We start from the raw sequence: 24,787 nt of genomic DNA, 5'->3' as shown, positions 1-24,787 counted from the left end.
CAAGAAATACTAGTGTCCATATTTACTATGAAATACTAGTGTGCTCTTGCAGTAATTTTCCGATGACCGGGCAAACACAGTCACGAATAGAGATGGATATTAAACATTGAAACAAAAGAGACAACTCCCAAGCTTTTACCGTTACACAGCCAATGGCCACGTCACCCAACAGTGACCAACCAACCAAACTCGTAACTCCCCAAAAAAAAAAAAAAAAAAAAAAACTAACCATCTTCACAAAGCTCACTAGTAAGTGAAGTAGAGAGTGATAAACAAAACTACAATAAATAAATAAACCGCTTCACACACACACACGCGCGCGCGCGCGTCAATGATCATCCTTCGAAACCGGTCTTCGTCTTTCCAGGGTGGATCTCCTCCCCGGAGTGGGCCACCCTCCGTCCTCCGCCGCCGACCACCATCCTCCTGGCGGCGGCGTCCACGTCAGCCTCCATTTTGCGGTGGTCCCTGACCCAGCAGGCGTGCACGGCGCAGGTCAGGAGCAGCGCGGCGGCCTGCAGGATGGCCATGGCCGTCATGAGCCCGCACTCGACGCGCAGCAGCAGCCGCCCCTCCCGCGGGTCCCGCCTCGACCCCAGCCACGTCAGCGCGGGCCCCTCTCTCGCGAACAGCGCCAGCGCCGCCAGCACCTGCCCGGCGAGCGCCGCCGCGAGGAGGGCCGCGCCGGAGAGGAGGCAGATCCCGGCGGCGGCCGAGGCCAGCGACGCCGCAGACACCGCCAGCAGGGCCGCGCCGGCCGCGGTCGGCGGGGCCCGGATCAGGACCGTGGGCCCCACCGAGGCCGCGGAGAGGATGAAGAGGGTCAGGCTGAGGCATGAGAGGAGGAGGTTCGGGAACGATGCCGAGCTTCGGAGGTTGGGTTTCGACGACATGATTGGGTTTTGGGTTTTTTTTTTGTTTGTTGGAGAAGAAAGGGTTTTTCTGATTTGAATTTATAGAAGTAAATGAGAGGTCTTACAACGGCTACGTGAGAGAGGAGAGGCCCCACTTTTTTTTCTTTTTTTTTTTATCTTTTTTATATTTTGATTAATTATCCGTTAGCTATCATTGTATTGCCTCCTCGGGGTTTTTGAATCCACAAACACACCACTCCTTTGAATCATCACCCAACGAGCCTGTGCTTGCGTTGTGTGATGATTGTCGTTTATCAAAATTTGAACCCATTTGAATGGAGTCAAAACAAAAGCAAAGCATGCTTGATTTTCAATTATATATATAGCCGGTCAGAATCAGATCAACAGTAATGGTTGTATTCAAACCTTATTTTCAAGAGGGCGCCAATAAACAAAGTTTGATAAGAGGTATTTGATTAAATAGACCTCATAATATGCTGAATTGTTTTACTAGACTTGGTAGTTTCATCGACTCTCGTCGTTTATTTGATTTCACGAGTGGCAAGGCTGATCGATCCATATTTATTCGACACACGTAAACAGATTTTACGTCTGTCCTAATTTAAGCCGATGATAGGCTGATGACGAGCAGTCATACCGACATCAGTCACTACACCAGATTTCCTCGGTGATATTCCTCTATCTCAAGGAAAGTACATAGTTGATCTTCAAAAAAAACATAATGATCCTTCCTCACTCCTTTCGTAGTCTAGTTATGGCACTTTAGTACTTTACTCTCACTCTACAAAATCTGTTATTTGGTCAATAAAGGCTTCCTGATTCTGAGCACTCGGCGCGTTGGTCTTCATCTACACAAGTGCTCGGAACACAGCCGCACTAGAATTAGATGATGTTAATTATGCCTCAGACCCGAGTGACAAACAGTCTACATCGGGGACTTGTGTGTTTCTCGACAGCAACTTAATGAGTCCGTAGTCGAAGAACAACAAATAATTTCCCGTTTCGAATTCTTTCTCAAGTGAATGCTTTGGAGCACCTCTTTCTGTTCCTTGCAACACTCTTTAACAATGCTTGAATAATCTCCTTTAGCTTTAGCTCGAGTGGGAATGTTGAAGAGTTCATAAAAATCATCTAGCCTAACTCTTGATAATCTTGGCAGGACATCCCTGACAGTCTTTAGTAGTTAATTCAGTAAGAATCTGATAATCACTTTCCCCGGTTTCTCATTATCAAATAGTCTTCTCTATCTTCTGTTTCTCTAGTTTTCGAATCTAAGATCTGAAGGTAATCGTATACGGCCAAAATCGTGTGAGAACCAAGCTTGCCATTATCCTAAAACGTGTGGGACAAAGAAGCATGAAGCGAAATGACTTGAAGTTACAAAGAGGGCAAATATTAACAAAAAAAAACGTTGAGGATGAAATGAACTACATGGTATGAATGCAAATATACATTATCAGATAGTAAGTCATACAGACCAAAAACGACCTTGTTGTATAGTACCCATTCCAACATTTCAGTAATCACAAAGAGACTCTATACTAACTAAGCAGAGCGATAATTACCGAGCTGTACAAAATCACTCTCCATCTGAATGGGTCAGAATGGCCTCGACTCTATCCAATGATGCTTGGAACTTCCCCGAGTGCATGTTGAACAATGGCTCGCCAGTGCCTAGAGCCCTGTCAAGGACAAAAATAAAATAAAACATAGTTCCAAGTCCAACCACAAATGAAATTTGACCCCAAAAAAATAAAATTTAAAAATCGTGTGTTGTGTACCCTGTAACTTCCGGAAGAACATAGTCAGCCTTCCACCCGAACCGAAAACCTACACCGGGGCACAGCCCAAGAGTAGTCTTATTCCTGATTCGAGATATTCCGTCACCGCCAAAACACGTTGTCAATTTCCATTGCCAACCAGTGGCGTGCATTTGAAAATTATGCCCTATTCCGATCTATGAGACGATCAGTAACAAACATGAATACATAAATGGATAATGAAGTAGGCGTTGATCAGTCGATGTATGACAAAAAAAAAGAGTACCTGAAGATTCAAGAACTTGGTGACGGGGATTTTTTTGGAAAGGACACGAACATCCTGTTGGAGAGGTTCGTATATGAACTTCCATTTTTTATCCGGCGACAATGGCTTCAGCACAAGCTTCGCTAGATACTCATTACATGGAGCATTATAGAACTGTAATCATATTTCAGAAAATGAAATACAAAGTTGGTACAAAATTTCTGTCACAAATTTTGTAATCCATCCCAACCTCAAAGCTACGAGAAATTCAACTACCACAAATACAATACAAAGCCATAAAGCTGTAACAACCACAAGCTCTTTTCCTATCCATTTGGTCAAATTCTCTTATTTCGCTATTCACATCAATTTAAATTTAAGTCGGAAAACGCCTTAGCCGATGAGCGAGATTAAAAGAGCGAAATTATTCGGAAAGATAGAGGGCGAGAAGAACACCAAATATGGAGTGGATAAGGATGAAATAAAAAATTATATATATATATATATATATATATATATTGGAGAGATTTTACCTCCAAATTAACGCCAAGGCGAATTCCCTGAACTTCCTTCCGGAACTTTAGAAACAATTCCGATGGTATCAGATTGATGTTGTAGCTCTCTTGCCAGGATTTGGGTTCTTCGTCATTCGAACCCGGCTCCATTATGAACTATTTGAAATATATTAGAGTGGCTCTCACTGCCGTTTTGCCACACACAGAGGAGAAGAGAAGAGAAGAGAAGAGAAGAGTAGAGCCAGCGATATGTTTCACAAAGATGCCTCTATTTACGGATGTGACCTTAAATGTCTACACAATGACAATCATGTCCTCGGAATACTCTTTCTTTCCCAGCAGAAATGAATGGAGCAACAGCAACTTGCATACTGGTGGAATTTTCAGTGCACACTTAAACTTCCTCTTCTCAACCAATTTTAGGGCAAAACTCTATTGTTTATATTTTTGACCATTCAATTCAATTCCTCAGTAACAAATTGTTTATAATTTTGACCAAATTCCTCGATTAGATATCTAAGTGTATATCATGGATATTGTTACCGATATAAATTGCACAGTATGAAGCTCGAACCCCTTTAGTCAAACTAAAAAAACTTGTGCACGTCATAATCTAAATAATAATCTCATGAGAACACATGCTCTTACCTTGATAAAAATAATTATTAAACGATTATACAAAATAATCACATACCCACAAAAAAATAAGTTATAAAATAACTATCACAACATAGACTTGATTACCCCAATGATCTTCAAACTCGTATCTATAAAAAAAGAAGCAAAGCTACAAAGAAAAAGGCGCGACAGAGGAGTACACGCCAACAATCTCTTCTATCACACAATACCTTCATTTATAGTCTCTCTTTTACTATATTCGTTTGTACTTCGAGAATCATGCTTGAAACTTTTATGTGCTCGAGACTGCGTGCTCGCAGGACAATTGTTATCTACCATTTTTGTGTATGTAAACATATATTATATTTTATAAGATTATACCTATATTTATTGTTGTATTTTAAAAAAAAAAAATTAAGTTAATATGTGATGTTTTATGATGTCTCGTTTACAAGCGTTTCGAATTGATTTGCACTACCATAAGATTAGTTTTTTTTTCTTCCGACATTTTATTTGTTTTTATGATGTTATTTTACTATTGTGGAAAGGGGCAACAATTAGAGATGGTTGGGATTCAAATTTTGGTTATTGTCGGATTGGGTATAGGTTGGAAAAGAGGTGAGATTAGGCGTTGTCTGATTTAATGATATAAAAGTCATTGTTGAAATGCCAATGATCGTTGGCGATAGCGTCCATAAATTGAAGAAGAACCGATCATTCGGGACTTGATTGATATCAACCCAACCCTTGGGCTCTAGATATTCGAAAGCAAGACTTGCATATGCAAAAGGTTGAAATGAATAATAGGCTTGGGGAAGAGACCTTCTCCGCGTAAAACTAGTTTGATCTATTGGTTTTGTTTCCCACCTCTAAATCTAATTCATATACCCACGTAATTAATTGTCCAACAAGTATTAGTTACTAAGACATTTATTGGTTGGCCAAGAACCAATCACATATTTGCGACAATATTATCTTTATGATTATTGTTAGTAGATGGACTTGAAAATATTGTTATTGTCACATAATTGAAGAATAAAAGTGTAAAGTAATGACAAATCAGTAGAAGGGCTCAAAAACACAACCCTTAGTTTCTATGTGCCACAAGAGCAAAACAAATTTGAGAACCAATGGACCAAAGAAATTTTTTTTGCGTTTTTTCTTACTCAACTTATTTGTCAGCGCGTCGGCTACGCCATCACACAACATCGGGCATCATCCGCAAGAGCTCTTCGTAAAAATTATCACCTTCATAAGATCTGAAAAGTGTACATATGCATTGCTCACTCGTGTCTTCATGATTCCGTTTAGGGACGTAATTTGATTCAATGTAAAACAAGTAATTCATAACACACACTATGTCTATCGCGTACATCAAGGTGAGTAATTGTGATTTTTGAAATAATGTATTCATAGAATATTTAAGCGAGTAACAACAATTAAAATAATTCACATTTAAGGCGTGAACCATAAATAGATGTCATCCATTCTCTTTTCGCTTTATGCTTAAGATAGAATATGAATGAAATATGATTCATTTTGACGAATTCAATGTTTCGGTCTAATTTGCTTAGTTATTTATTACTTGGATATTTTCTTCTAATTGTGATTGAAATCAAATACAAATTATCATCGATAAAACATTCAAATTAACTTCTAGATTGTTTCGTTGAACCTAATTATTAAATCCACAACCAAGTGTCATTTGATTCTGGTTAGATTTGCTCGACCATGATCCGAATGCAACTACGAATCTAATGAAGAGTTCAAATACTAATAACATTTTAAAACGTAAAAGTACAAAACGACAAAGTGCTCTAGATCTATGGTACGACTTTTTTCGTCATATCAATAAATCATATAAAATATTACGAGTCATTCTAAAAATCTCCTTTATTAGTTTTACATCGAATGTCAAGCTTTTCATACAAAATTTGTAGTAAAATACAAAGTGCAAAGAAAATGACGTTATATTCGATTATCGATTATGTATGTATGCTAAAATGAAGCAAAGAATGGATTTTTTTTTTAAACGTGTCTTTTAAGGATCCTTTTTCTTTTTCAAGATTTCAGTATGCTGCATTTAAATATATATATATATATATATATATATATATATATATATCTTTAATTAAAAAATAATTAAATCAAAATCTACATGAACAAATGTTTTAAATTTTTTAAAGAAACACTAAAAAGAAAAACTAAGACAAGACAAATCTTTAACATCTTTTATTCTTAGACAATCTGATTAATCCTACACCAATTAATATTGGCATTTTTCTATGATGCGTGTGCCACTTAATCAACCCATGGTGTTTGCATAAACAATCTCCAAGAAATTCATTGCCATCATTAAATGTTAACAAAATATTTATATTTTCCAAAAGTTCATTTCTCCTCTCTCTAGACTCCGCCTCAAGATTTTCACCACCACTAGAAGAGAATATATATATATATAAATAATAAAAGCCACGTCATGATGTCACGCCTCACAACACAACGGAGCAACTCGTAACGTACGCGAGAGAATAAACTTCTCTTTTTATTATTCATTCTAGTCGTAGTACAGTCGGAAGTTACTATTATACAGAGTCGGCTAGTCCAGGAGCGAAGCCGGGAGATCCGGGAGAGGGTCTCTCTGATCGGCACCACCGTCGTGGGTCGGCGGCGGAGGAGGGTGCGAGGATGATTTGGGCTTCTTGGGAACGAATCGCCTCATCCAGACATGCTTTCCATTGATGGTGAACTTGGCCTTGGGGTTACCGTTGAGGATGACGTCAATGGTGGACGACATCTTGAAAACGATCCTCGCGAACAGAGACTGCTCCTGACCCTGCACCTCCTGCATCTGCAGCGACTCTATGCACGAGTCGCCGTACGCCCGCCGGAAAAACTCCCTCACCTCCCACTCCGCCACCGGATACCCCTTCGAGAACGTCACGAACATCGTCCTCCCCTCCGCCGGAACCGCCGCCGGAACCACCGCGATCTCCGCCATGGCGCGCAGGCAAACGCGCTGCACGATGGCGCCGAGCTCGGCGGCCAGCGTGGGGCGGCGGAGGGCGGCGGGGATCGCGGCGCCGCCGGCGGGGAGAAGGGACTGGGTGAGAGGGAGAGGAGAGTGGTGGTGACGTGGCGGAAGGAGGAGGAAAGAGGCGGCCTCGTCGGCGAGCTCGTTGAGGAGGAAGTGGGGGAGGGAGAGGAGGGTGGTGATGACGTGGCGGAATAGGGCGTTGTGTTCGAGCCAGAGCCAGAGAGCCATAACTTGCATCGACTCCGACGGGTCTCGGAGGAGGCTCAGCGTCAGAACGCCGTACAGCTCTCTGTCTATGGCGTGGAACGTGTTGAACTCTTCCTGACTCACCTTCACCGACGAGTACCACGACCACGATGCCATATATATATCTATATATATATATGACTGTATCTATCTATATGTCTGTTGTGTGTTTGCGCGAACCCACCCAGCTACGTAGTGGAAGAGAGACTGTGTTTATTTTCTTTTTATTTTTTAGGAATTTACGAAGTGGAGTGGAGACTGGAGAAGAAATGAAAGGCGAGATTTTTTTTTTTTTTTTTTTTGGGTTGATGTGTGAAATGGGTTGAGAGAATTTCTCACAGAGGAATTTATATAGACAATTAGACACAGTGTGGTAAACAGAGAATGATAGTTTTATTTTTATTTTTATTTTTGGGATACGTGGTACTGCTGCTAATAATGTTGTTGTTATCGCTTTAGAACTAAAAAAGATGTGTTCTTGGTAATTAATTTTATTATATAAAAAAAAATTAAAGGTATTTATGGATGGATACAATACAAGACGATTCAACGTGTTTGGAAATCCTTGCTTAGCAATTTCATTAGGTGAGCATTAATTATCCTTCCTTTTTTCTGGATTCAGATTTTGGTAATGATAAAACTTCTTTTGAATCGATTGACTCTGAATTATCCCCTTCCTACTCCTAGTATTGCCTTTCTGGTCTGGTTTATTGGGATATGATTTTAATTTACTTGCTATCTCTAAAGTTAATCCCTTTTTATAAAAAGAACCAAAAAGTAAATCCATTTTATGTTTGTTTTATATTCATGTGTATTGATTTGAAATTTTTTGGGTGTGAAGAGTTAACTATATAGCGGGTCAAGCTGGCTATTGGAAGGAAATGGAAATTCCATTTCCATTAAACCACCTTCCATTGCTTATTGGAAATGGTATTTCCATTAGGTATTTTGGTGCCTTCCATTGTTTATTGGAAATGGAATTTCCGTTAAACTTAATGGAAATCCACATTTCCATTAACTTCCAATAAGAAATTAAAAAAAAATAAAAAAACTAATTTAATTGCTCTAGTACACAGCGGCCACAGTGTATTTAATTGCTCCATTCACTTTATCATATACTTTACACTGTGTATTAGTCTCTTGAGAAATTCAACGGAAATAAATGGCTGACACACTTTCGGTATGCCCCTGCCATCTTCCGCCAACTGTCGGAACGTGTATTTCCGTCTCTCTCCCACACGGTACATGGCACTACCGTTAGGTCCACACATCATTCGGCATTCCTTCCTTCCGTTGTTCTACCATCCACCAAGCCAGGATGAATAGCGGGTGATTCGAGTTGTCTTGCCCTTCTTTCTTTGTCTTTCTTTCTTCAGTTGTCTTTTCTCCTTATTATTGTTATTTTACTTTTTGCCGTTTCTATACTTAATCATTCAGTAACAAGATATCATATTTTATGACAAGCAGAATTGTATCTAGCAAAAAAAAAATTCCAACAATTGTCTTGGTGGAAAACTTAATCTATGTCGATCAATGAAATGTATCCTACACCAAAATTCCAACTTAATCTATATTTGAGTATCTCTACACCAAATAAATTTATCCTAGATAGAAAAACTGTGCGTCGAGAGTGTAGCTGAATAGTTCTTGTAAGCTCTATTATTTTACCATTATAACAAATATTATAAAAACAACTAACTTGATTGTAGTCTATTCCTTTTAACTCTTGAAAAAGAAAATAGACGTACATTTTTAAAATTTAATAAAAATATAATTTACTTGACTCAAAATAATTTCATTACACAAAACAAACCAATGTCATCGCTGTAACTTAACTCCATGCATGGATGAGCTCTCATGTAAAGTTAGACGTCATATGAGATCCCGCGACATCTCATTTCTCTTATTAATCATAACATATAGGAAATGAGAAAAAAGTCATATTCTATGATATATTATCGGGATTTGTGGCATTGAAAACTTCGGTCAGACTCATTAAGTACCATGTTACACTACTACAAACTGTGGATTACATAACGGATTTTCACAACACTTAAATTAAGTGTTGTGAAAAGTCGACTTTTCAGTAGACATTTTTACAACGGTTATTTTGAACTGTTGTGAAATATGAGTGATTTTACATCGGTTATTCTGTCATGTTATAAAAAAAATGGACAGTCTAGACTTTGTACAACGGTACAGTGTACCGTTGTACAATCTTGTCGCGGTCAGGAGTACTTCTCGCCGCGGCGAGGTATATATTTTACTCACATAAATTATTTTTGAATTAAAATAACTAATAAATATGGATTCCCGCAGCCGTAAAATATAATACCAGAAAATTCGAACCAGTTAAAAATTATGGAAGTTTTAGGTACTATTTTTGATCTATTTCTCGCGAAATATGAAACGGGACAAGGGGATCCCGTATTTTATATGGTCATTTTCAAGCTCATATCTTTCTCACTGACAATTACTATTATTATTTAAGTACGACTATCGAATCAGTAAAATTTTGTAATAGAAATTTCATGTTATGTAAAAAATGATTCCGAAATTTTATGTTACTTTTTTTTACGATTTTAAAAGTCTTATTTTATGCAAAATATGAGAGGAAACTAGAAGATTTTTCATTTTTTGGGTTTCATAGCGTCAAGTGTACTATGCATATCTAGAGAGAGAGAGAGAGAGAGAGAGAGAGAGAGAGAGAGAGAGAAAGAGAGTTGAATTTCTGTTTAGTGCATGCCTGACACGTAAAATGTATTATTTAGCATCTAGATATTTAAAAATACAGGAAATTAAGTAGATTATATATATATATATATATATATATATATATATATATATATATATATATATAATATATATTTCCTTTGATCTAAAAAGGTAATAGAGAGCATCGCCTCGGTAAAAAATATATAGGAATGACAACGGGTACGGTTAAAACCGGGTACACCTATTCCGTTACTCGTACCCGCTATAATTTTTTATCTGTTATCCGGACTCATTTACCCGGATTTTAAGACGGGTCGGGTAACGGAGATACCCGCCGGGTAAGCGGGTTAAAAATATTAGATCCGTTACCCGCCGGTTTAAAAAAAGGGTAGCGGGTCGGGTAGACCCACTTACCCGTTTAGCCGTTTATAAAATAAAAATCCATCAACAATATAAAGTTTAAAAATAATAAAATTTAGGTGAAAAATATCTAAGTGCTACTACAAATTGATCATCTTCATTGCAACATATAAAAATTTATTATCTTTTTAAATATTTAAAAGTTAACGGGTCGGGTCCCGGGTAACCGGGTACGGGATGACTATTCCGTTACCCGTACCCGGACCCGTTAAAACCGTAACGGGTATTACCCGTTTACCAAAAAAGAACGAGTATTACCCGACCCAAATAACTCGGGTAACGGGTCGAATTGCCATCCCTAGTTTTATATTATTAGAATAATCAAATCAACGTAAGCAAATCGCACATGTCTGTGCATGTGTCGAAAAGCTTGTTCAATTCAACTTTTTTTTTTTTCCTTTTTTTTTTTTTTTTTTTTATTTTATGGAGTTTAATTGAAACTGAGACTTTAAATTGGGCTTTTCACAATGGCTAACTATGATACATCTTTTTTACATTAGCTGATTGCGATATGTACTGCGAAATTATTATTTAGCAATTTAGTTTTAACAATCAGCTAGTATGAAGCTATATGGTGATATATATATATATATATATATATATATATATATATATATATATATATATTAATTCAACATAATAAATTGCTATTATATTATGGGTTTTGCGGCTAACTAGCCATTTGAAACTTTGACCTTGGCAAAATAGCCAATCCTTCACAATTTGAGGCAAAATAGCCAAAACTTGAAAAAACCCAATAATATCCTTAGACCCAAACAGTAAAACATCAAACCAGAATACTCAAACCATTCAACCGTCAAAATACCCTAAAAAATCGCACCCAGAGATCGATCGAATAGCTTAGGAGACATCGGACCTTCGAACTCATTGAATCGGAGGTCGAGAAACTTCAGGCGAGGAAGTGAAAGCACTGACGTCGGAAAACCGCTGGCGAATCGGTTGTTGGAGAGATCGAGCTCTCGCGAAGAATTGTCAGACTCCGCGAGAAGCTTCCGATCTTGGAGAATCCTCCTTGCTTGAAGCTTTGTTAGGGTTCCGATTCAAATAGGAGGCGTCCATGGAGAGTCGAGCCTCGTCTGGAGATTCGTCGACGCTGCTCGAATCTTCTGGAGAGAACGACGGTCGGTGGAGATGATGGTGGTTCAATGATAGATCGACTTAGGGCTTGATTAAGATCGGATTTGAACGACAAATATGAGGACGAGAAGAGCGGCTTGAAAGGCTCCGGTTGACAATCGGAAAGTGGTTTCACCGTCGATCGTCATCACCACCAAAGGCGGAGCCAGGTGGGGGCCAGGGTGGGCCAGTGCCCCCCCTCAATTTTTGAAAATTATTTTTTAGACCCAAATTTTTATATTTTTTTTATAATTTTACCCCTAAATTTTACTAATAATTATGTTTTTGACCCAAATTTGTAAGTTTTTTTTCAATAATGCCCCTCCTCAAAAATATTTCTCAAATTTGCCCCCCCTTAATTGAAATCCTAGCTCCGCCACTGATCACCACCATCTTCTTCTTCTTCTTCGTCTTCTTCTTTTTGGTTTAACAGTGGATTAATTTTTTTGAAAGCGAGATTAAATTTTGACATATTCTCTTTCTTCTTCTTTTTCTTCTTTTGATTGGTTTATCGAACAATGGATTAAATTTTTTAACAGGAGGATTAAATTTTTTGATAAGATTTTCGTCTTTTTTTTTTTCTTATGATTTATCGAAGAGTGGATTAAATTTTTTGAAAGTAGGATTAAAGTTTTTGACGTCTTCTTCTTTTTCTTCTTATGGTTTATCGAAGAGCGGATTAATACAGAAAGTGCACTGGATTAAAATTTTGGAAGCTTAGATTAATTATATTGAAAATAATTAAAGGTATATTAGTACTTGTACATTATAAGTGGCTAAAATGTATCAACTTGTAAAACCTTGACCATTTTGTCAAACACTAAGTTTGAAATTGCTAGTTCATACAAAAATTCTTTATATTATTCACCTACCTAACTTAAATTTTCTTAAATTAAGAAGTATTGTACTCATTGATAATTTTGATACGAATTGGAAAACTAAATCACATGAACGCAAAGTAGAAAATAGCGTAAATAACGTTCCACGACTCTTTTACAGAAAGCGGCATGAAAAATAACTTATCACGTACAGTTTCAATCCATCATAGTCTTTAAATCATCCGGAACATTTTTTTTTACTATTCAACGGATGTAGGTAATACGTCGTACGATTAGAAGCACAAATCCCCAAGAGTACACGGTCAAAGTCTAAAAATTGATTTTATGATCATTGTGAAACTATGATAACGGAGACTACTATTTGACTGGTAATCAAACACTATATCCCCTGGATATTCCTAAAATATGACTGAAAACAATTAAGTTAAATGATACAGTGAACACATTCAAAACAATAAAGACTTTCTAGAATAGAAAACTCGTAATCTCGGTAACTTTTGAACATGTCAACATTGCATTTCCTTGTTTGTTCCTTCTCTTTCTTCTTCTTTATTTTTTTTATTTGAAAATTGTAAAAATTATAAGTATACTACTAGATCTATAAAAAATATAAATAAGTTTTATACTATCCCAAAAATGTCCTCCTCCATTCCCTTTTTTACGGGAAAACCAAGGGTAACGAAGCAAAAGAGGGTAAAATGGACATAATCTACAAGTACAAGCAGAAAGAACAGAGTATTTGTATTACCATATAGTCGCAGCACAAGGCTCATCAACGCAGTAGATGTATCTAAAATGACAACATAACTTAGTACCTCTTCTAAAGTCGTAAGAGTCATACTCATATATTTATATCGACTAGGACTCAGCTGGGAAAATCTCGAACACCAGAGACTCTTCAAGCAAAGACAGTGTGTCAAAAAAACAAAGAAGATTGAGCCGAAAACTTCAATGAATCTCGCTTTTGTTCTTGGCTCCGGTAGCGATGGCAAGGCCGTTTAAATTCGATGTCGAAGCACAAACAGACTGAAGATCCGACAGAGAGAAGGACCGCCACGGAGACTGTCGCTGAGGTGGCGGGAGCACGGGCGGTGGCGGAGATCTTTTGGGGTACGGATGCAGCGGTGGAAGGCACCTGCCAGATGGCGAAGTTGAGGCCGAGCTCGTCCCATCGCTCGTCTCACCGACGAGAAATGCGGTTCGCCCAAAATTCGACGGTTGTCTCTTCGACGTCGTTTCAGCTCCGAGGTTCAGCAAAGATCGGTGGCGGGTTTTTTCGTAAAGGTTGGCTCGGGATAGCAAGTTCTTGCGCTTCTTGTTGTACGGATCCTCTGGTTTTGCAATGGCTTTGACGGATGGGACACACTCGGCGTCTGCTAAGCTCGTGAAGGACTTTGATTTTCCACTGTAAAACTTGGACATGCCTCGTCTGGAATAAAACAAGAGGAAAAGTTAGAATATCTCTGTCTCTCTCTGATTTATGCTTTATGAGCAAATGTTTTGAGATATTTATTTTGAATCTTCATCCCTACATTTGACTGTAAGAATACCATGGGAAATGCCATTTCTTTAGAATTGGGCATGTTGTTTGAAATTTTCACTGGTTCAAAAGAAAATATTGGAAATAAACAACTGTTACACTGGTTTATTTATCTGCAGATCTTGGTTGACAAGTGAAAAGTGCAATTCCAAAACCTCGGCTTCCTACTAAATCTACTCTGGTTGCAAATTACAAAAGAAAATGAAGATATCTATTGGTCGGAGATAAATAGTGACGAGGGCAACATCATCAACCAATGGAACAGAGTAAAATCAAGTGTAAACTCATTAAAACATTCAGTATATATGGTTACAAGCTCGTGAAATAAGCAAAACTCTACAAATATCAGCAGTGTTGCTTCACTAATTACAGACCTAAGACTTCTTGAAAAAATTCTGCAGTCATGTCTAAGGTTTTTTTAGGACGCTATATATCTGCCCATTATTTTGGCTCTTTCTCGTTTGCTTAGATGATTACAGGAAGTTTAAAAGTCGAATCTTTACTCTTTTAAAAGCTAAAGACCTGAATGACCGAAAACACGACAATTATGGCAAGGTATAAAAACAACATACCAGTCTAAATCAAATATATTTTCCCCCTAAATATAGCAAATGTTAATCAAATAAATGAACTAGATAGTTAATTTTAATCTTAATGGCAACAACAAAAAATTAGCAGTTAACCAGATACTGAAATTCTTTAAAAAAAAAAACCTAAATTAGCTAACCCTACCTCGCTACATTTCATAGACACCTGAAACAATCAAATAATCAAGTACAGGCTACAGCACAACCAAAACACACCCAGGCACAGAAGCACATACTTGATCGGAAGTACTTCCGCGAGTTCATCCATGGTTTCCAACGGACCTTTGAATGAGCTCTGAACCTCCTCCTCGTCGCCGGAATATTCACCCAACGACGAATCTATGGAGACGTCCGAGTTCCTCCCTACCGACGAGGAGCTGCACGAGTCCGAATCCCCGTCCAGTCGGCGATTATCCTCTTCTTCGATCGTGAGGCACGGCACACCTCCGCCGCCTTCGCCGCCATGGACGAACCTCGGCCGCCGGATCGCGCCGCCGCCTTTGCCGTTTCTCTGCAGAGCAATCGACATCGCTCAGAGTACCGAGAGAGAGAGAGAGGTATTGTGAAGAACAGAACGAGTGAAAGGAATTGAAAGGGAAAATAGAGAGAGAAGAAAGTGGAGACGAAGGTATATATAGGGGTTGTAGAAGAAGAGCACATGATGGGTCAGTCGAAAATTTTCCGCCGTTGCTGTCATATTCGGTTTCTTTTTTTTTTTTTTAGACATTTCGTTTCCTTTTTCTTTATTTTAATTAGTTTTATTAATTTCTCTATAGACCTTTTATGTGGATGGAAAATATTTTTCATTTGCACAAAATTGAAAGAATTAAAATGTAAGGTCTACCAAACTAGTCATTTTGAAATATTATAATTTTAATATAACCAACGAATTTCAAACGTTTTAGTCATATAGCCATTGTCTTTATAAATAACCCAAATACCTTTTGCTGCAATTTTTTAAAAAATAAAAAAAGAAATTTTTATAAGTAAAATCTCAACTGCTTCCTTTTAAAACGCAAATCATTAAAACAAAACCAAGAAAAAGAATTGCGAAAAATCCAATTATAAAATATACACAGTTATTAAAAATAAAAACCAGTAACTATTAATAATAATTAACGAAAATTTACAGTGATTAACAACACAAAAATTCAAATATTTAAAACATGATAACGATAGACATCCATAAACTAATAACGGTATTAAGCGAATTTGAAGAAGAAAAAAAAACATAAATACTATAAAAATTAACATATTATCAACATTAATGAACAAAAATTTATAATAATTTACAATACAAGCTATAAAAGTAAAATTTGAGAAAATATTTAAACAACATTAATGAACGAATTCAAAAAAAAAAAAAAAAAGAATCTGGAACATCAATATTAGAAAAAATTTGTGTGAATATATGTTGAGAAGAAAATTGACATACTTCACCAATCTTGAAGACAATCGTTGATTCATTGGTACATAGATACAATATTGAGCAAAAAAAAAGAAAAAAAGTGAGTGATATAGATAGAGGGAGAGCGCGATGGAGAGAGCAAGATACTGTAACTACTACTTATAATTATGGAAACAAAATAATTAATATTTCTTAACAATAAAATAATATATATTTTTAATTAAAAAAACGAGAATGCCTTTATTGATATTCGAGAATGTCAAACGCTTAAAAATTAACTCATCAGCAAAAATGACTATTTGACTAAACATTTTGAAACGTTGGCTAAAACTAAAATTTCACGTAAGTTGGTTATAAATTTCTAAAATGTATATCTTGAGAGTACGTAAGGCTGATCAACCGAATAAAAGTCTATTCCAATACTCTTTCTAAATAAATTTTTTAAAAAACTAAATAAAAGTTGTATTTTTTAAAAAATTTACTAAATTATTTTGGGAATTTTGGTTTTCTACGTGTTCATTATAAATTTGGTAAATAAAAACAATTAATTAGCAAAATAGCCAACTCAAACCTTAAAAATTGCTAAATAGTCAAGGTTTTGTAAATATTAAGTAAATAGTCAGTTGTATTTAATTGCACGTCCAAGTTTACGAAAATGCCCAAATTGTTTCCCGCCCAATCTTCATTCATAAATATACGTAAATAACAACATGTAAATATACGTAAATAACAGCATGTAAATATACGTAAATAACAGCATGTAAATATACTGCATTATAACAGTATGTAAATATACGTAAATACATTAATAAACTGGGATGAACCTGGCGTGAAAGAGAGATATAACAACGTTTGAAATATATGTGTGTTAGAAACAATAAATTTAAATAATAAAACGAGACAAGATAAATCATGCAGTAAATACAAGAAAATAATATAATATGAAACAAATAAATTGCAATTGCCACGTCCAAATTAGTTCCTAAAATAAAGGGAATCATTAAGTTGACTAAATCATGTTCACTTATATGAGAAATTTAAATTCAAAAAAACCGGGAAGTTATATAATCAAAAATTTCATATAAACATTCGAAATTCAAACGTAACAGAGGTAAATTTGGATATGAAAAAACATATTATTGGGCCAAGTCATCCGAGTGGCTATTTACTTAGTATTTACAAAACCTTGGCTATATAGCAAATCATAAGGTTTGATTTGGCTATTTTGCTAATTTACAAGTAAATATCATATAATTTTACTAAAATATCCTCGACGACATTTTTTTTTTCAAGGTTTAAAACTCATCTCTATTTCGAACACGTCCATTTTTGGTGTCGAAGAAGCCACGAAAAGCACGCAAAGAAGTCATCCATGGCAATTGATTGTCTCGTGCTCGGTAAAACATTGACCGACCGCTTTTTCCCCCTCTTTAATAGCCTTCCATAGTAGCGTTTCGTGCCGCGCAAGAAATCTCAAGCCTCTGTGGTTGCAGGGGCAGGGCAAGATGTTGGAAAGAGCTGTGTAGTGGTTTCGATAAACGGGAAGAGAATAATGTTCGATTGTGGAATGCACATGGGATATCTCGATCACCGCCGATACCCAAATTTCTCGCTCATCCCTAAGCCCCAACAAGCCTCCACTTTCGACCAAGCTCTCGATTGTGTCATAATCACCCACTTGTAAACTTTTTCTCCTCTCACTATCACCTTTTTTTTTTTGTTCTTGTTCTGTGTTGCCGTATTTCGCTCTGAGAATTCATCTGCGTCTGTTTGTTTCCAGTCATTTGGATCATGTTGGTGCGCTTCCTTACTTCACTGAAGTTTGTGGGTACAATGGGCCTATTTACATGACTGTAAGTGTTTGATGAAATGCTCTGCAATCTGCATTGAGTCGTTACCAATTTTGGGCTGCGTGTTTTGTTTTCTAATTTCTGAGTTACTTCTTTTTCTTAATTTGTACAATCTTTATTTTGTCATATGCTAGCATATAATTTTGTTCCATTGTACTCTTTCTTCAAAATGTTTGAATGCGATCCGTGGATGTTAATCCGAGAATTGCCTGTATTGCAGTATCCAACAAAGGCATTAGCTCCACTTATGTTGGAGGATTATCGAAAAGTTATGGTCGAGAGAAGGGGTGAGGAAGAACAATTCACTTCTGATCATATAGCAGAATGCATGAAGAAAGGTATGTCATTTTAATTATACACGTTTAGTTCAACGTGTTTGCACAGTAACTATAGGTGTAAGCCTGCAATGGATTAGGGAGGTAAGAAATTATGCAAAGGAGTGTCATTCTCTATGCGTCAGTGTCAAGAATTAAAATTTTAATTTTCTCCATATTGTACTTCGGATGTTCATTGTAGTAATAGCTGTTGATCTGAAGCAGACTATTGAGGTTGACAAGGACCTTCAAATCCGGGCCTATTATGCAGGACATGTGAGTTTTGTTATGTTACTTTCAAAGTTAGCTCTTTTTCCATCTTGTTACTAGTTTTACGCTCTAAAAGTAATTTCAAGTGTATAATAGTTTTAGGAACTGTATGTATATGTTATGCGGGACAATGAATATTTGGATAGCTCTTTGGCAGTTTTCTAGTTGACAAATTAGACCTTTCTCTTTCGCTCTCTCTTTTTTTGTTTTGTTTTTGTTTTTTTTGTTTTTTTTTGTGTTGATAAATTCTTTCTTTTTTAAAAAATAAAAAGAAAATTGTTGTAACTATATGTGTTTCTTAAATTCCCAAGGGCTTGTTTTCCGATGGTTACTTATAAGAAGTCTGCTTATTCTTCACATATTGGCACCTTCGCATATGCATATGTTTATTCTTCAAAAAAGAAAGAAAAAGCCTAAGACATTAACCATTGAAAATCATCTCCTCTTCTACAATGCCAGCCTGCAGTTATTTGGTGTCTTTGATTTCTTAACCCTCCGTTTTGTACTTGGTGAATTTTAAAGTTGCATAATGTCACTCTTGTTATTTTATATCTTGTTTTCAAGTCGTAACTTCTTTTTTTTGTATTTATTTTATATATAATTTGATATTCTGAAGGTTCTTGGAGCTGCAATGTTTTATGCAAAGGTAGGAGATAGTGCTCTAGTGTACACAGGTGACTACAATATGACTCCGGATAGACATCTCGGGGCAGCTCAAATTGATCGCCTACACTTGGACCTTGTTATAACTGAGTATGTTTTTTGATCTGCTGTTATTTGATATTCATGCTTATGTTTTTCCTACTTGTTTGTGCGTCTCCAAATCTATGGACTGATCTGTTCATCCTTCATCTAAGATTCCCTACATAGAGATCCCGTTTTACAATCCATCTCATTCACCGATAAAAGTTATGTTGTAGATAATTGTTAGTAGAATTAGTCAGTCGATAATTAGTGGTGCAGATATCACGTAAATAGTTTTAATTTATTATTTCTGTTTGGTGTTCCAACTTTTAAGTTCAAGTAGATAGCTCTGAATCTGTTTAATATAATGATTGGTCCACATGTTAATCTACACAGAAATCATTCTTCCCAAACTTACATTTCCTGAGCCCACTTTGTGATTCCAAAAAACCAAGTAAATAAATTTTTTTTTTTGAAGTAGTACTTATTTTAAGTATTGCCATTTAGCCGTACTTCAACAGTAGGAAAGAAAACCTGTAATGTCTGACTTCGTCAGAGGTCTCAGTTTCAGTTTTTCGGAGTTGAAATAATCTTTGTTGTCTAATTGAATTGATATGCTCTAGTGAGCTATATATATATGCCAGGTCTTGTACGTCAACCACAATGCTTCGTTGAGTAATTACAAAGGTCTCCTCTTATCATTCGACCTAATGTTTCTCTAGTTGTTTTACAGGTCGACATATGCAACAACTGTACGAGACTCAAAATACGTCCGCGAGAGAGAATTTCTTAGAGCTGTATGTGAACAAAACTCATTTCTTTTTTGTGGATTTTGTAGGTATAACTGATTTCAACAACAAATTAAAGTTTTTCACAATGCAATTTCTGAAAGTCTTAATAAATAAGCAGCATTTGAGATTTTCTGGTGCTTATAAACAAAAAAAATGAATGAAAGCACATGTTAATAATGAAAAAAATGTATCAATATTGGTGAGTTCATGCTAAGTTAATTCACCATTGTATTCTCAAGGCCTCATCAGCTTTTAGGAGAATAATTTAGTGTCATATTATGGGACCAGATGTTACAAATTCATTTATTTCAATTACTTTTTGTGTGCATGCGCGCGGCTCACTGTTGATTGTTAGGTAATTGAACACTAATCAGAGTGACGGTCCCTCTTATTTTTAAATGGATTTTTTTTTTTCTTTTTGACTTCCTCATTTGAAGACGTTTTTCTCTCTTCATATTCCTTGAAAATTTGCCCATGTAGTCATTTTAACATAAATGTTTTCAATTTTTAGGTTTATCATTTTCCTTTGACTCCGCGTTCTTTACTGTTATAATCATGTAACACACACACACACACATATATATTTATATTAGTTTTGTATCAACATATATATATATATATATATATATATATATATATAGGTACACAAATGTGTCTCTGCGGGAGGAAAGGTGCTTATACCTACATTTGCTCTTGGAAGAGCTCAGGTATTCTCATTGACATAGCATTCTCACCTAATTGCTGTTTGCAAGTAGTAGTCTGTTTACTTGGCATGATGTCAAGATCATCTATCACTGCACAAATATGGGTATAGTACTTGATGCGGGTGAAACATACCTCAGAAAATAATGAACCTTTTTGTTTTGACCATTTATGCTTTTGTATTACTTGGAGTTTAAGTTATATGATAGTCTCTCTGAAATTGCTAGTAATCGCCGGTCAGCCAGAAGGCGGTGAATTCGTTCCCTATTGTCAATTGGATACCAAGTCTAGGACTAGCACTTGTTTCATGTGTTTTTTTTTTTCTCTCTCTCTTTAATACTGTTTGATTCTTGGGATTACTATAGAGTTTGCATAACTTTGCCATTATTTCGTAGGAACTCTGCATCCTCTTAGAAGACTATTGGGAGCGCATGAATCTAAAGATTCCAATATACTTCTCTGCAGGTTCATTCTTTTTTATTTTATTTTATTTTATTCCCTTTCCCCGGATGACTCTTTCTCCGTATGTTATGGTATTCAAAAGTTTCTTCCCTTTTACGTCTGACGTATATATACTATGTTTAGAGATAGTTTCATTAAGTAAATTAGTAAGCTGTTTCAATAAATTAGTGCTTATGCTTTCAGGTCTAACCATTCAAGCCAATATGTACTATAAAATGCTTATCAGTTGGACAAGCCAGAAGATCAAAGAAACGTATTTCACGCATAATGCATTTGAGTTTAAAAATGGTATGTAATCTTAAATTTTATGGTAAAAACCAAAAAAATGTTTCTCTGGATGTGCCAAAATTTGTCCATCTTAGAATTTCTGTTTCATGACCAATCTTGTGGCCAACTTGTGCACCATTCATTTGTCTCTGTTTTGATGTTGCAGTGAAAAACTTTGACCGTTCCATGATAAACGCCCCTGGACCTTGTGTTCTCTTTGCCACACCAGGAATGATAAGCGGTGGATTTTCGCTCGAGGTTTTTAAAAACTGGGCTCCTTCAGAAATGAATCTCGTCACATTGCCTGGGTAACAATAACATTGCAATACTTAATGTTTGATATATTTTTGCTTATGTAGTCAAGTGTTCCTCATTTTCTGCTTGGACATATTTTATCTATTTTATTGAATCTCTTACATGCTTCTCAAGTAAACCATAATTTGTTTGCATATAGTTCTGTTCTAACATTGCAATATCGGCATAGCGTCCTGATTTGGCTTTATCTAATATTAAATTACACATCCAAAAAAAAAAAAAAAAATCAAATGTGATTTTTCCTTGTAGTGAACTGGGTCTGAGTTTTTTATATGCATGTGTTGCAGGTACTGTGTGGCTGGAACCGTCGGTCATAAACTGATGTCTGGTAAACCCACCAAAATTGATATCGATAAGGACACTAGTATTGATGTTCGATGTCAGGTTCAGTTCCTCTCTTTCCCTACCAACGCACGATTTTTGAGTCATCTTTAACTTTGTAATTTTGGACAAAATAGAACTCATTTTCTCCGATTCCGTGATTGGAAGTAAATTAGAGCAGGAATGACGTGAAACTCCTTATTTGACTGATTTCAGTAGCTGATTTTTCTCATGATGAAAAAAAAACAGAAATAAAGAAAAATTTCCTAGCATGTGACTGTCGAATTATTTGGTTCCATATTTCAAAATATGTCAAAACACACCTGTTCTGTGAATTATCATTTAGTTCTTTACATGTATTCATTTCTGCCTTATATCTTTGTTGTAGATTCATCAATTGTCTTTCAGTCCTCATACAGATGCAAAAGGCATTATGGACCTCATGAAATTTCTCTCCCCGAAGCATGTGATCCTTGTTCACGGTGAGAAGCCGAAGATGGAAATTCTGAAGGCGAAAATTCAGTCTGAGCTTGGCATCCATTGCTACGATCCTGCAAATAATGAGACCGTGTCACTCTCATCAACACATTACGTGAAAGCTGTGGCCTCTGAGGCATTTGTTCGAACTTGCTCAAACCCGAATTTCAAGTTTGTCAAAAGCAGCTCGGAGAATGGAAACAATTCCAGCCCCGAGTCTAGAAACTCCATGCCGCGTTTGCAGGTCACCGACGAAAGGGTTGGCGAGGGAGTCTTAGTAATGGAGAAGGGAAAGAAAGCAAAGGTTGTACACGAAGACGAGCTTTTGGTCATTCTCGGAGAAACGAAGCACAACGTCAAGCACAGTTATTGTTTCCCCATTTATATACAGAACTTGGATTTCACAGACAGAGCTTCGATGAGTAATGATACGTCTGGACCTTGGCTTCGATTAATTTTCCTGATACTTTCTGATGAATTACCCGAAGGGAATGTCCAGGATTTTGGAGAACACCTTCAAGTGGAATCACTCTCTTTGTCCATTTGTTCGGAGGACAATTGTGCCGGAAGGATATCAGATAATCCTCGAAACAAGCCTGAATTAGTGTTTTGTTGCTGCGTTTGGTCACGGGAAGACGAGAAGATCGCATGGAAGGTCATTTCTATCTTGGAGAATTTTGATGTGAGGTCCATTAAAGGTCAGCTACTTCCAAATGTGAAAGAAATTTCTCCAGCGGATTGAATTCGTTTAAAGTCGATTAACCTTTATCCGCATTAGGTATGCATTTTCAAGTGGTGTATGTTGAGTTCTCTGTAATTTTTTTGCTAATTTTGACAGGGTCTAAGTTTTCACTATCTAACAGTTTGTATGTGTCAAATAGATAGGATTATTTTCAGCTGTCACTATCGAAAATAATATGAAAAGAGCGAAAAGAAAATTTGATATGAGCTGCGTAGACGTGTTTCTAGTTGACCACTGTGAAAGGAAATTTTTGTTGACAAACTGTTAGGACGTAACATTGATAATTGCCTGACCAATGGTTTTGAGATATACTCTCAGTGTCCCAATTATTAATATCTCATTTTGAAGATGATGACTTAGGAAACTTGATAAATCAAATCAAGGTTTTAGATTACAACATTAAAAACCCAAAGTTACTTTTTGTATAAATTGGGAAACGAAACTATAAAAGGTAAAAAAGTACTCAAAGTCTCTCATTCAAGAGGTAACCACTTCAATTTCAATCCCTCAATCACACCTTACAGTCATTTTTGCATTTTTTTTAATCTTCGAGTTTTCTTCAATCTAAGGTAATTTTCGAGCAATGAGCACATGTTTAACAATTTTTAGTTTTTCGAGTTTTTGTGAACAATTTATAGTTAGAATTTCAGGGAAAAAAAAATAGTTGTGTTGGTAATCGAATTGCACTTGGTTTTATAAAACATAATTGATGTACAAAACATAATTGAATTGCACTTGGTTTTATAAAATTTCAAAGGTCTACACTCATTGCTTTCCGTTGATGGGATCGGTCAGGTTAAGCCTGAGACGGGTCGTTTCTGGCCACTATTGTTTGTGAAGAGTCTGATATCTATCTTGGGGACCGAAGACTATACGTGAGAAGAGATAGTCGATCAGTTTTTGTCTGTGAATTCGTAATTTTTAGTTTCCGGTTAGTTTTTATAGTGACGCTAGAAACAACTGCTTTTGCGATGTTTTCTCCGTTTTTCATTCTGTAGCTGATGCATCGTAATTAATTTCGTGATCTTGTTTCTGTTTGGCTATTCTAAATTACGCTCAAGTTGGCACTTTCAGATGTTCTTATGAATTTTACTCACTTTTTTGTACTGATATTTGCTCGGACAAAAAGCGTAGGCATCAAGATAACCAAAAAGTCAACTTAAGAATTAGGCACAAATACAAACCCACAAACCTCAAAAGATAGTCTCATTGGGAGAAAATTAGCCAGAAGTGTTGGTCAACGAGATCAGCCTCAAAGGCCAGTCCTGACTCTATAAAACGCAATGTGTGATAGAGAGCATATTACATAAATTGGAAAATTATGTGTGAATGATATTTTTGTCAAAATGCACATAGTTTTTACATCTATGCCCTTAACCATTTAGAAATTCAATATTCCATTTTTCATCACATATTTTTCCAAATTCTCCTTTATTTTTAACCCACGCGTGTATTTTTAATTGATAATTGTTAATTAATATATATCACGTGTGAGAAATAAGCATTAACCGTTGTCAAAATAAGTATTACATCAAGAGAGCATCGCATTATTATTAAATTTATGAAACGTGGTGGTTTTGATCACTAATCATACATTTTCTTACGGTTTATCCAATTTCTTCTTAGACTG

At 36.3% G+C, this 24,787-nt stretch overlaps 5 protein-coding genes across 5 annotated transcripts; 1 reads left to right on the top strand and 4 right to left on the bottom strand.

Annotated features, from left to right (window-relative positions):
* On the bottom strand, positions 1-1,152 carry LOC149400084 (Putative membrane lipoprotein). Its single transcript, XM_089612839.1, has one exon. It carries the CDS (start codon positions 891-893, stop codon positions 336-338), a length of 558 nt encoding a protein of 185 aa, XP_089468965.1. The 5' UTR covers positions 894-1,152; the 3' UTR covers positions 1-335.
* Positions 1,153-2,230: 1,078 nt separating this feature from the next.
* On the bottom strand, positions 2,231-3,680 carry ORG4 (OBP3-responsive protein 4 (ORG4)). Its single transcript, XM_089612792.1, has 4 exons — positions 3,434-3,680; positions 2,922-3,074; positions 2,657-2,832; positions 2,231-2,557 (listed from the first exon to the last, which is right to left on the bottom strand). The coding sequence occupies exons 1-4, from the start codon at positions 3,563-3,565 to the stop codon at positions 2,455-2,457; spliced, it is 564 nt and encodes a 187-aa protein (XP_089468918.1). The 5' UTR covers positions 3,566-3,680; the 3' UTR covers positions 2,231-2,454.
* A 2,765-nt stretch (positions 3,681-6,445) lies between these two features.
* On the bottom strand, positions 6,446-7,868 carry LOC149400082 (uncharacterized). The gene has a single exon (XM_089613434.1). It carries the CDS (start codon positions 7,431-7,433, stop codon positions 6,633-6,635), a length of 801 nt encoding a protein of 266 aa, XP_089469560.1. The 5' UTR covers positions 7,434-7,868; the 3' UTR covers positions 6,446-6,632.
* Positions 7,869-13,153: 5,285 nt separating this feature from the next.
* LOC149400081 (uncharacterized) lies at positions 13,154-15,268 on the bottom strand. Its single transcript, XM_089611019.1, has 2 exons — positions 14,791-15,268; positions 13,154-13,856 (listed from the first exon to the last, which is right to left on the bottom strand). The coding sequence occupies exons 1-2, from the start codon at positions 15,081-15,083 to the stop codon at positions 13,376-13,378; spliced, it is 774 nt and encodes a 257-aa protein (XP_089467145.1). The 5' UTR covers positions 15,084-15,268; the 3' UTR covers positions 13,154-13,375.
* Positions 15,269-17,287: 2,019 nt separating this feature from the next.
* On the top strand, positions 17,288-23,360 carry CPSF73-II (cleavage and polyadenylation specificity factor 73 kDa subunit-II). Its single transcript, XM_089613654.1, has 13 exons — positions 17,288-17,359; positions 17,456-17,642; positions 17,743-17,815; positions 18,033-18,150; positions 18,329-18,402; positions 19,013-19,149; positions 19,814-19,877; positions 20,513-20,578; positions 20,969-21,038; positions 21,219-21,323; positions 21,469-21,610; positions 21,905-22,001; positions 22,327-23,360. Exons 1-13 carry the CDS (start codon positions 17,335-17,337, stop codon positions 23,155-23,157), a joined length of 1,989 nt encoding a protein of 662 aa, XP_089469780.1. The 5' UTR covers positions 17,288-17,334; the 3' UTR covers positions 23,158-23,360.
* Positions 23,361-24,787: the final 1,427 nt, after the last annotated feature.

Source organism: Urtica dioica, chromosome 4, assembly GCF_054948205.1.
Source record: "Urtica dioica subsp. dioica isolate 48M chromosome 4, U.dioica_male_clone48M_v1_H2, whole genome shotgun sequence".
Lineage (NCBI taxonomy): Eukaryota > Viridiplantae > Streptophyta > Magnoliopsida > Rosales > Urticaceae > Urtica > Urtica dioica.
The sequence above is the reverse complement of the archived record's forward strand: the minus strand, read 5'-3'. Positions and strand labels throughout refer to the sequence as shown.

Excerpts from the sequence above, each read along its gene's own strand:
- LOC149400084 (XM_089612839.1), bottom strand. The coding sequence starts at position 893 with ATGTCGTCGAAACCCAACCTCCGAAGCTCGGCATCGTTCCCGAACCTC.
- ORG4 (XM_089612792.1), bottom strand. The coding sequence starts at position 3,565 with ATGGAGCCGGGTTCGAATGACGAAGAACCCAAATCCTGGCAAGAGAGC. Across the intron at positions 3,075-3,433 it reads GCCTTGGCGTTAATTTGGAG|TTCTATAATGCTCCATGTAA; the intron begins GTAAAATCTCTC and ends ATATGATTACAG. Across the intron at positions 2,558-2,656 it reads GTTCTTCCGGAAGTTACAGG|GGCTCTAGGCACTGGCGAGC; the intron begins GTACACAACACA and ends TGTCCTTGACAG.
- LOC149400082 (XM_089613434.1), bottom strand. The coding sequence starts at position 7,433 with ATGGCATCGTGGTCGTGGTACTCGTCGGTGAAGGTGAGTCAGGAAGAG.
- LOC149400081 (XM_089611019.1), bottom strand. The coding sequence starts at position 15,083 with ATGTCGATTGCTCTGCAGAGAAACGGCAAAGGCGGCGGCGCGATCCGG. Across the intron at positions 13,857-14,790 it reads GCGGAAGTACTTCCGATCAA|ACGAGGCATGTCCAAGTTTT; the intron begins GTATGTGCTTCT and ends GTTTTATTCCAG.
- CPSF73-II (XM_089613654.1), top strand. The coding sequence starts at position 17,335 with ATGGCAATTGATTGTCTCGTGCTCG. Across the intron at positions 18,403-19,012 it reads GGGCCTATTATGCAGGACAT|GTTCTTGGAGCTGCAATGTT; the intron begins GTGAGTTTTGTT and ends GATATTCTGAAG. Across the intron at positions 20,579-20,968 it reads TTGCTCTTGGAAGAGCTCAG|GAACTCTGCATCCTCTTAGA; the intron begins GTATTCTCATTG and ends ATTATTTCGTAG.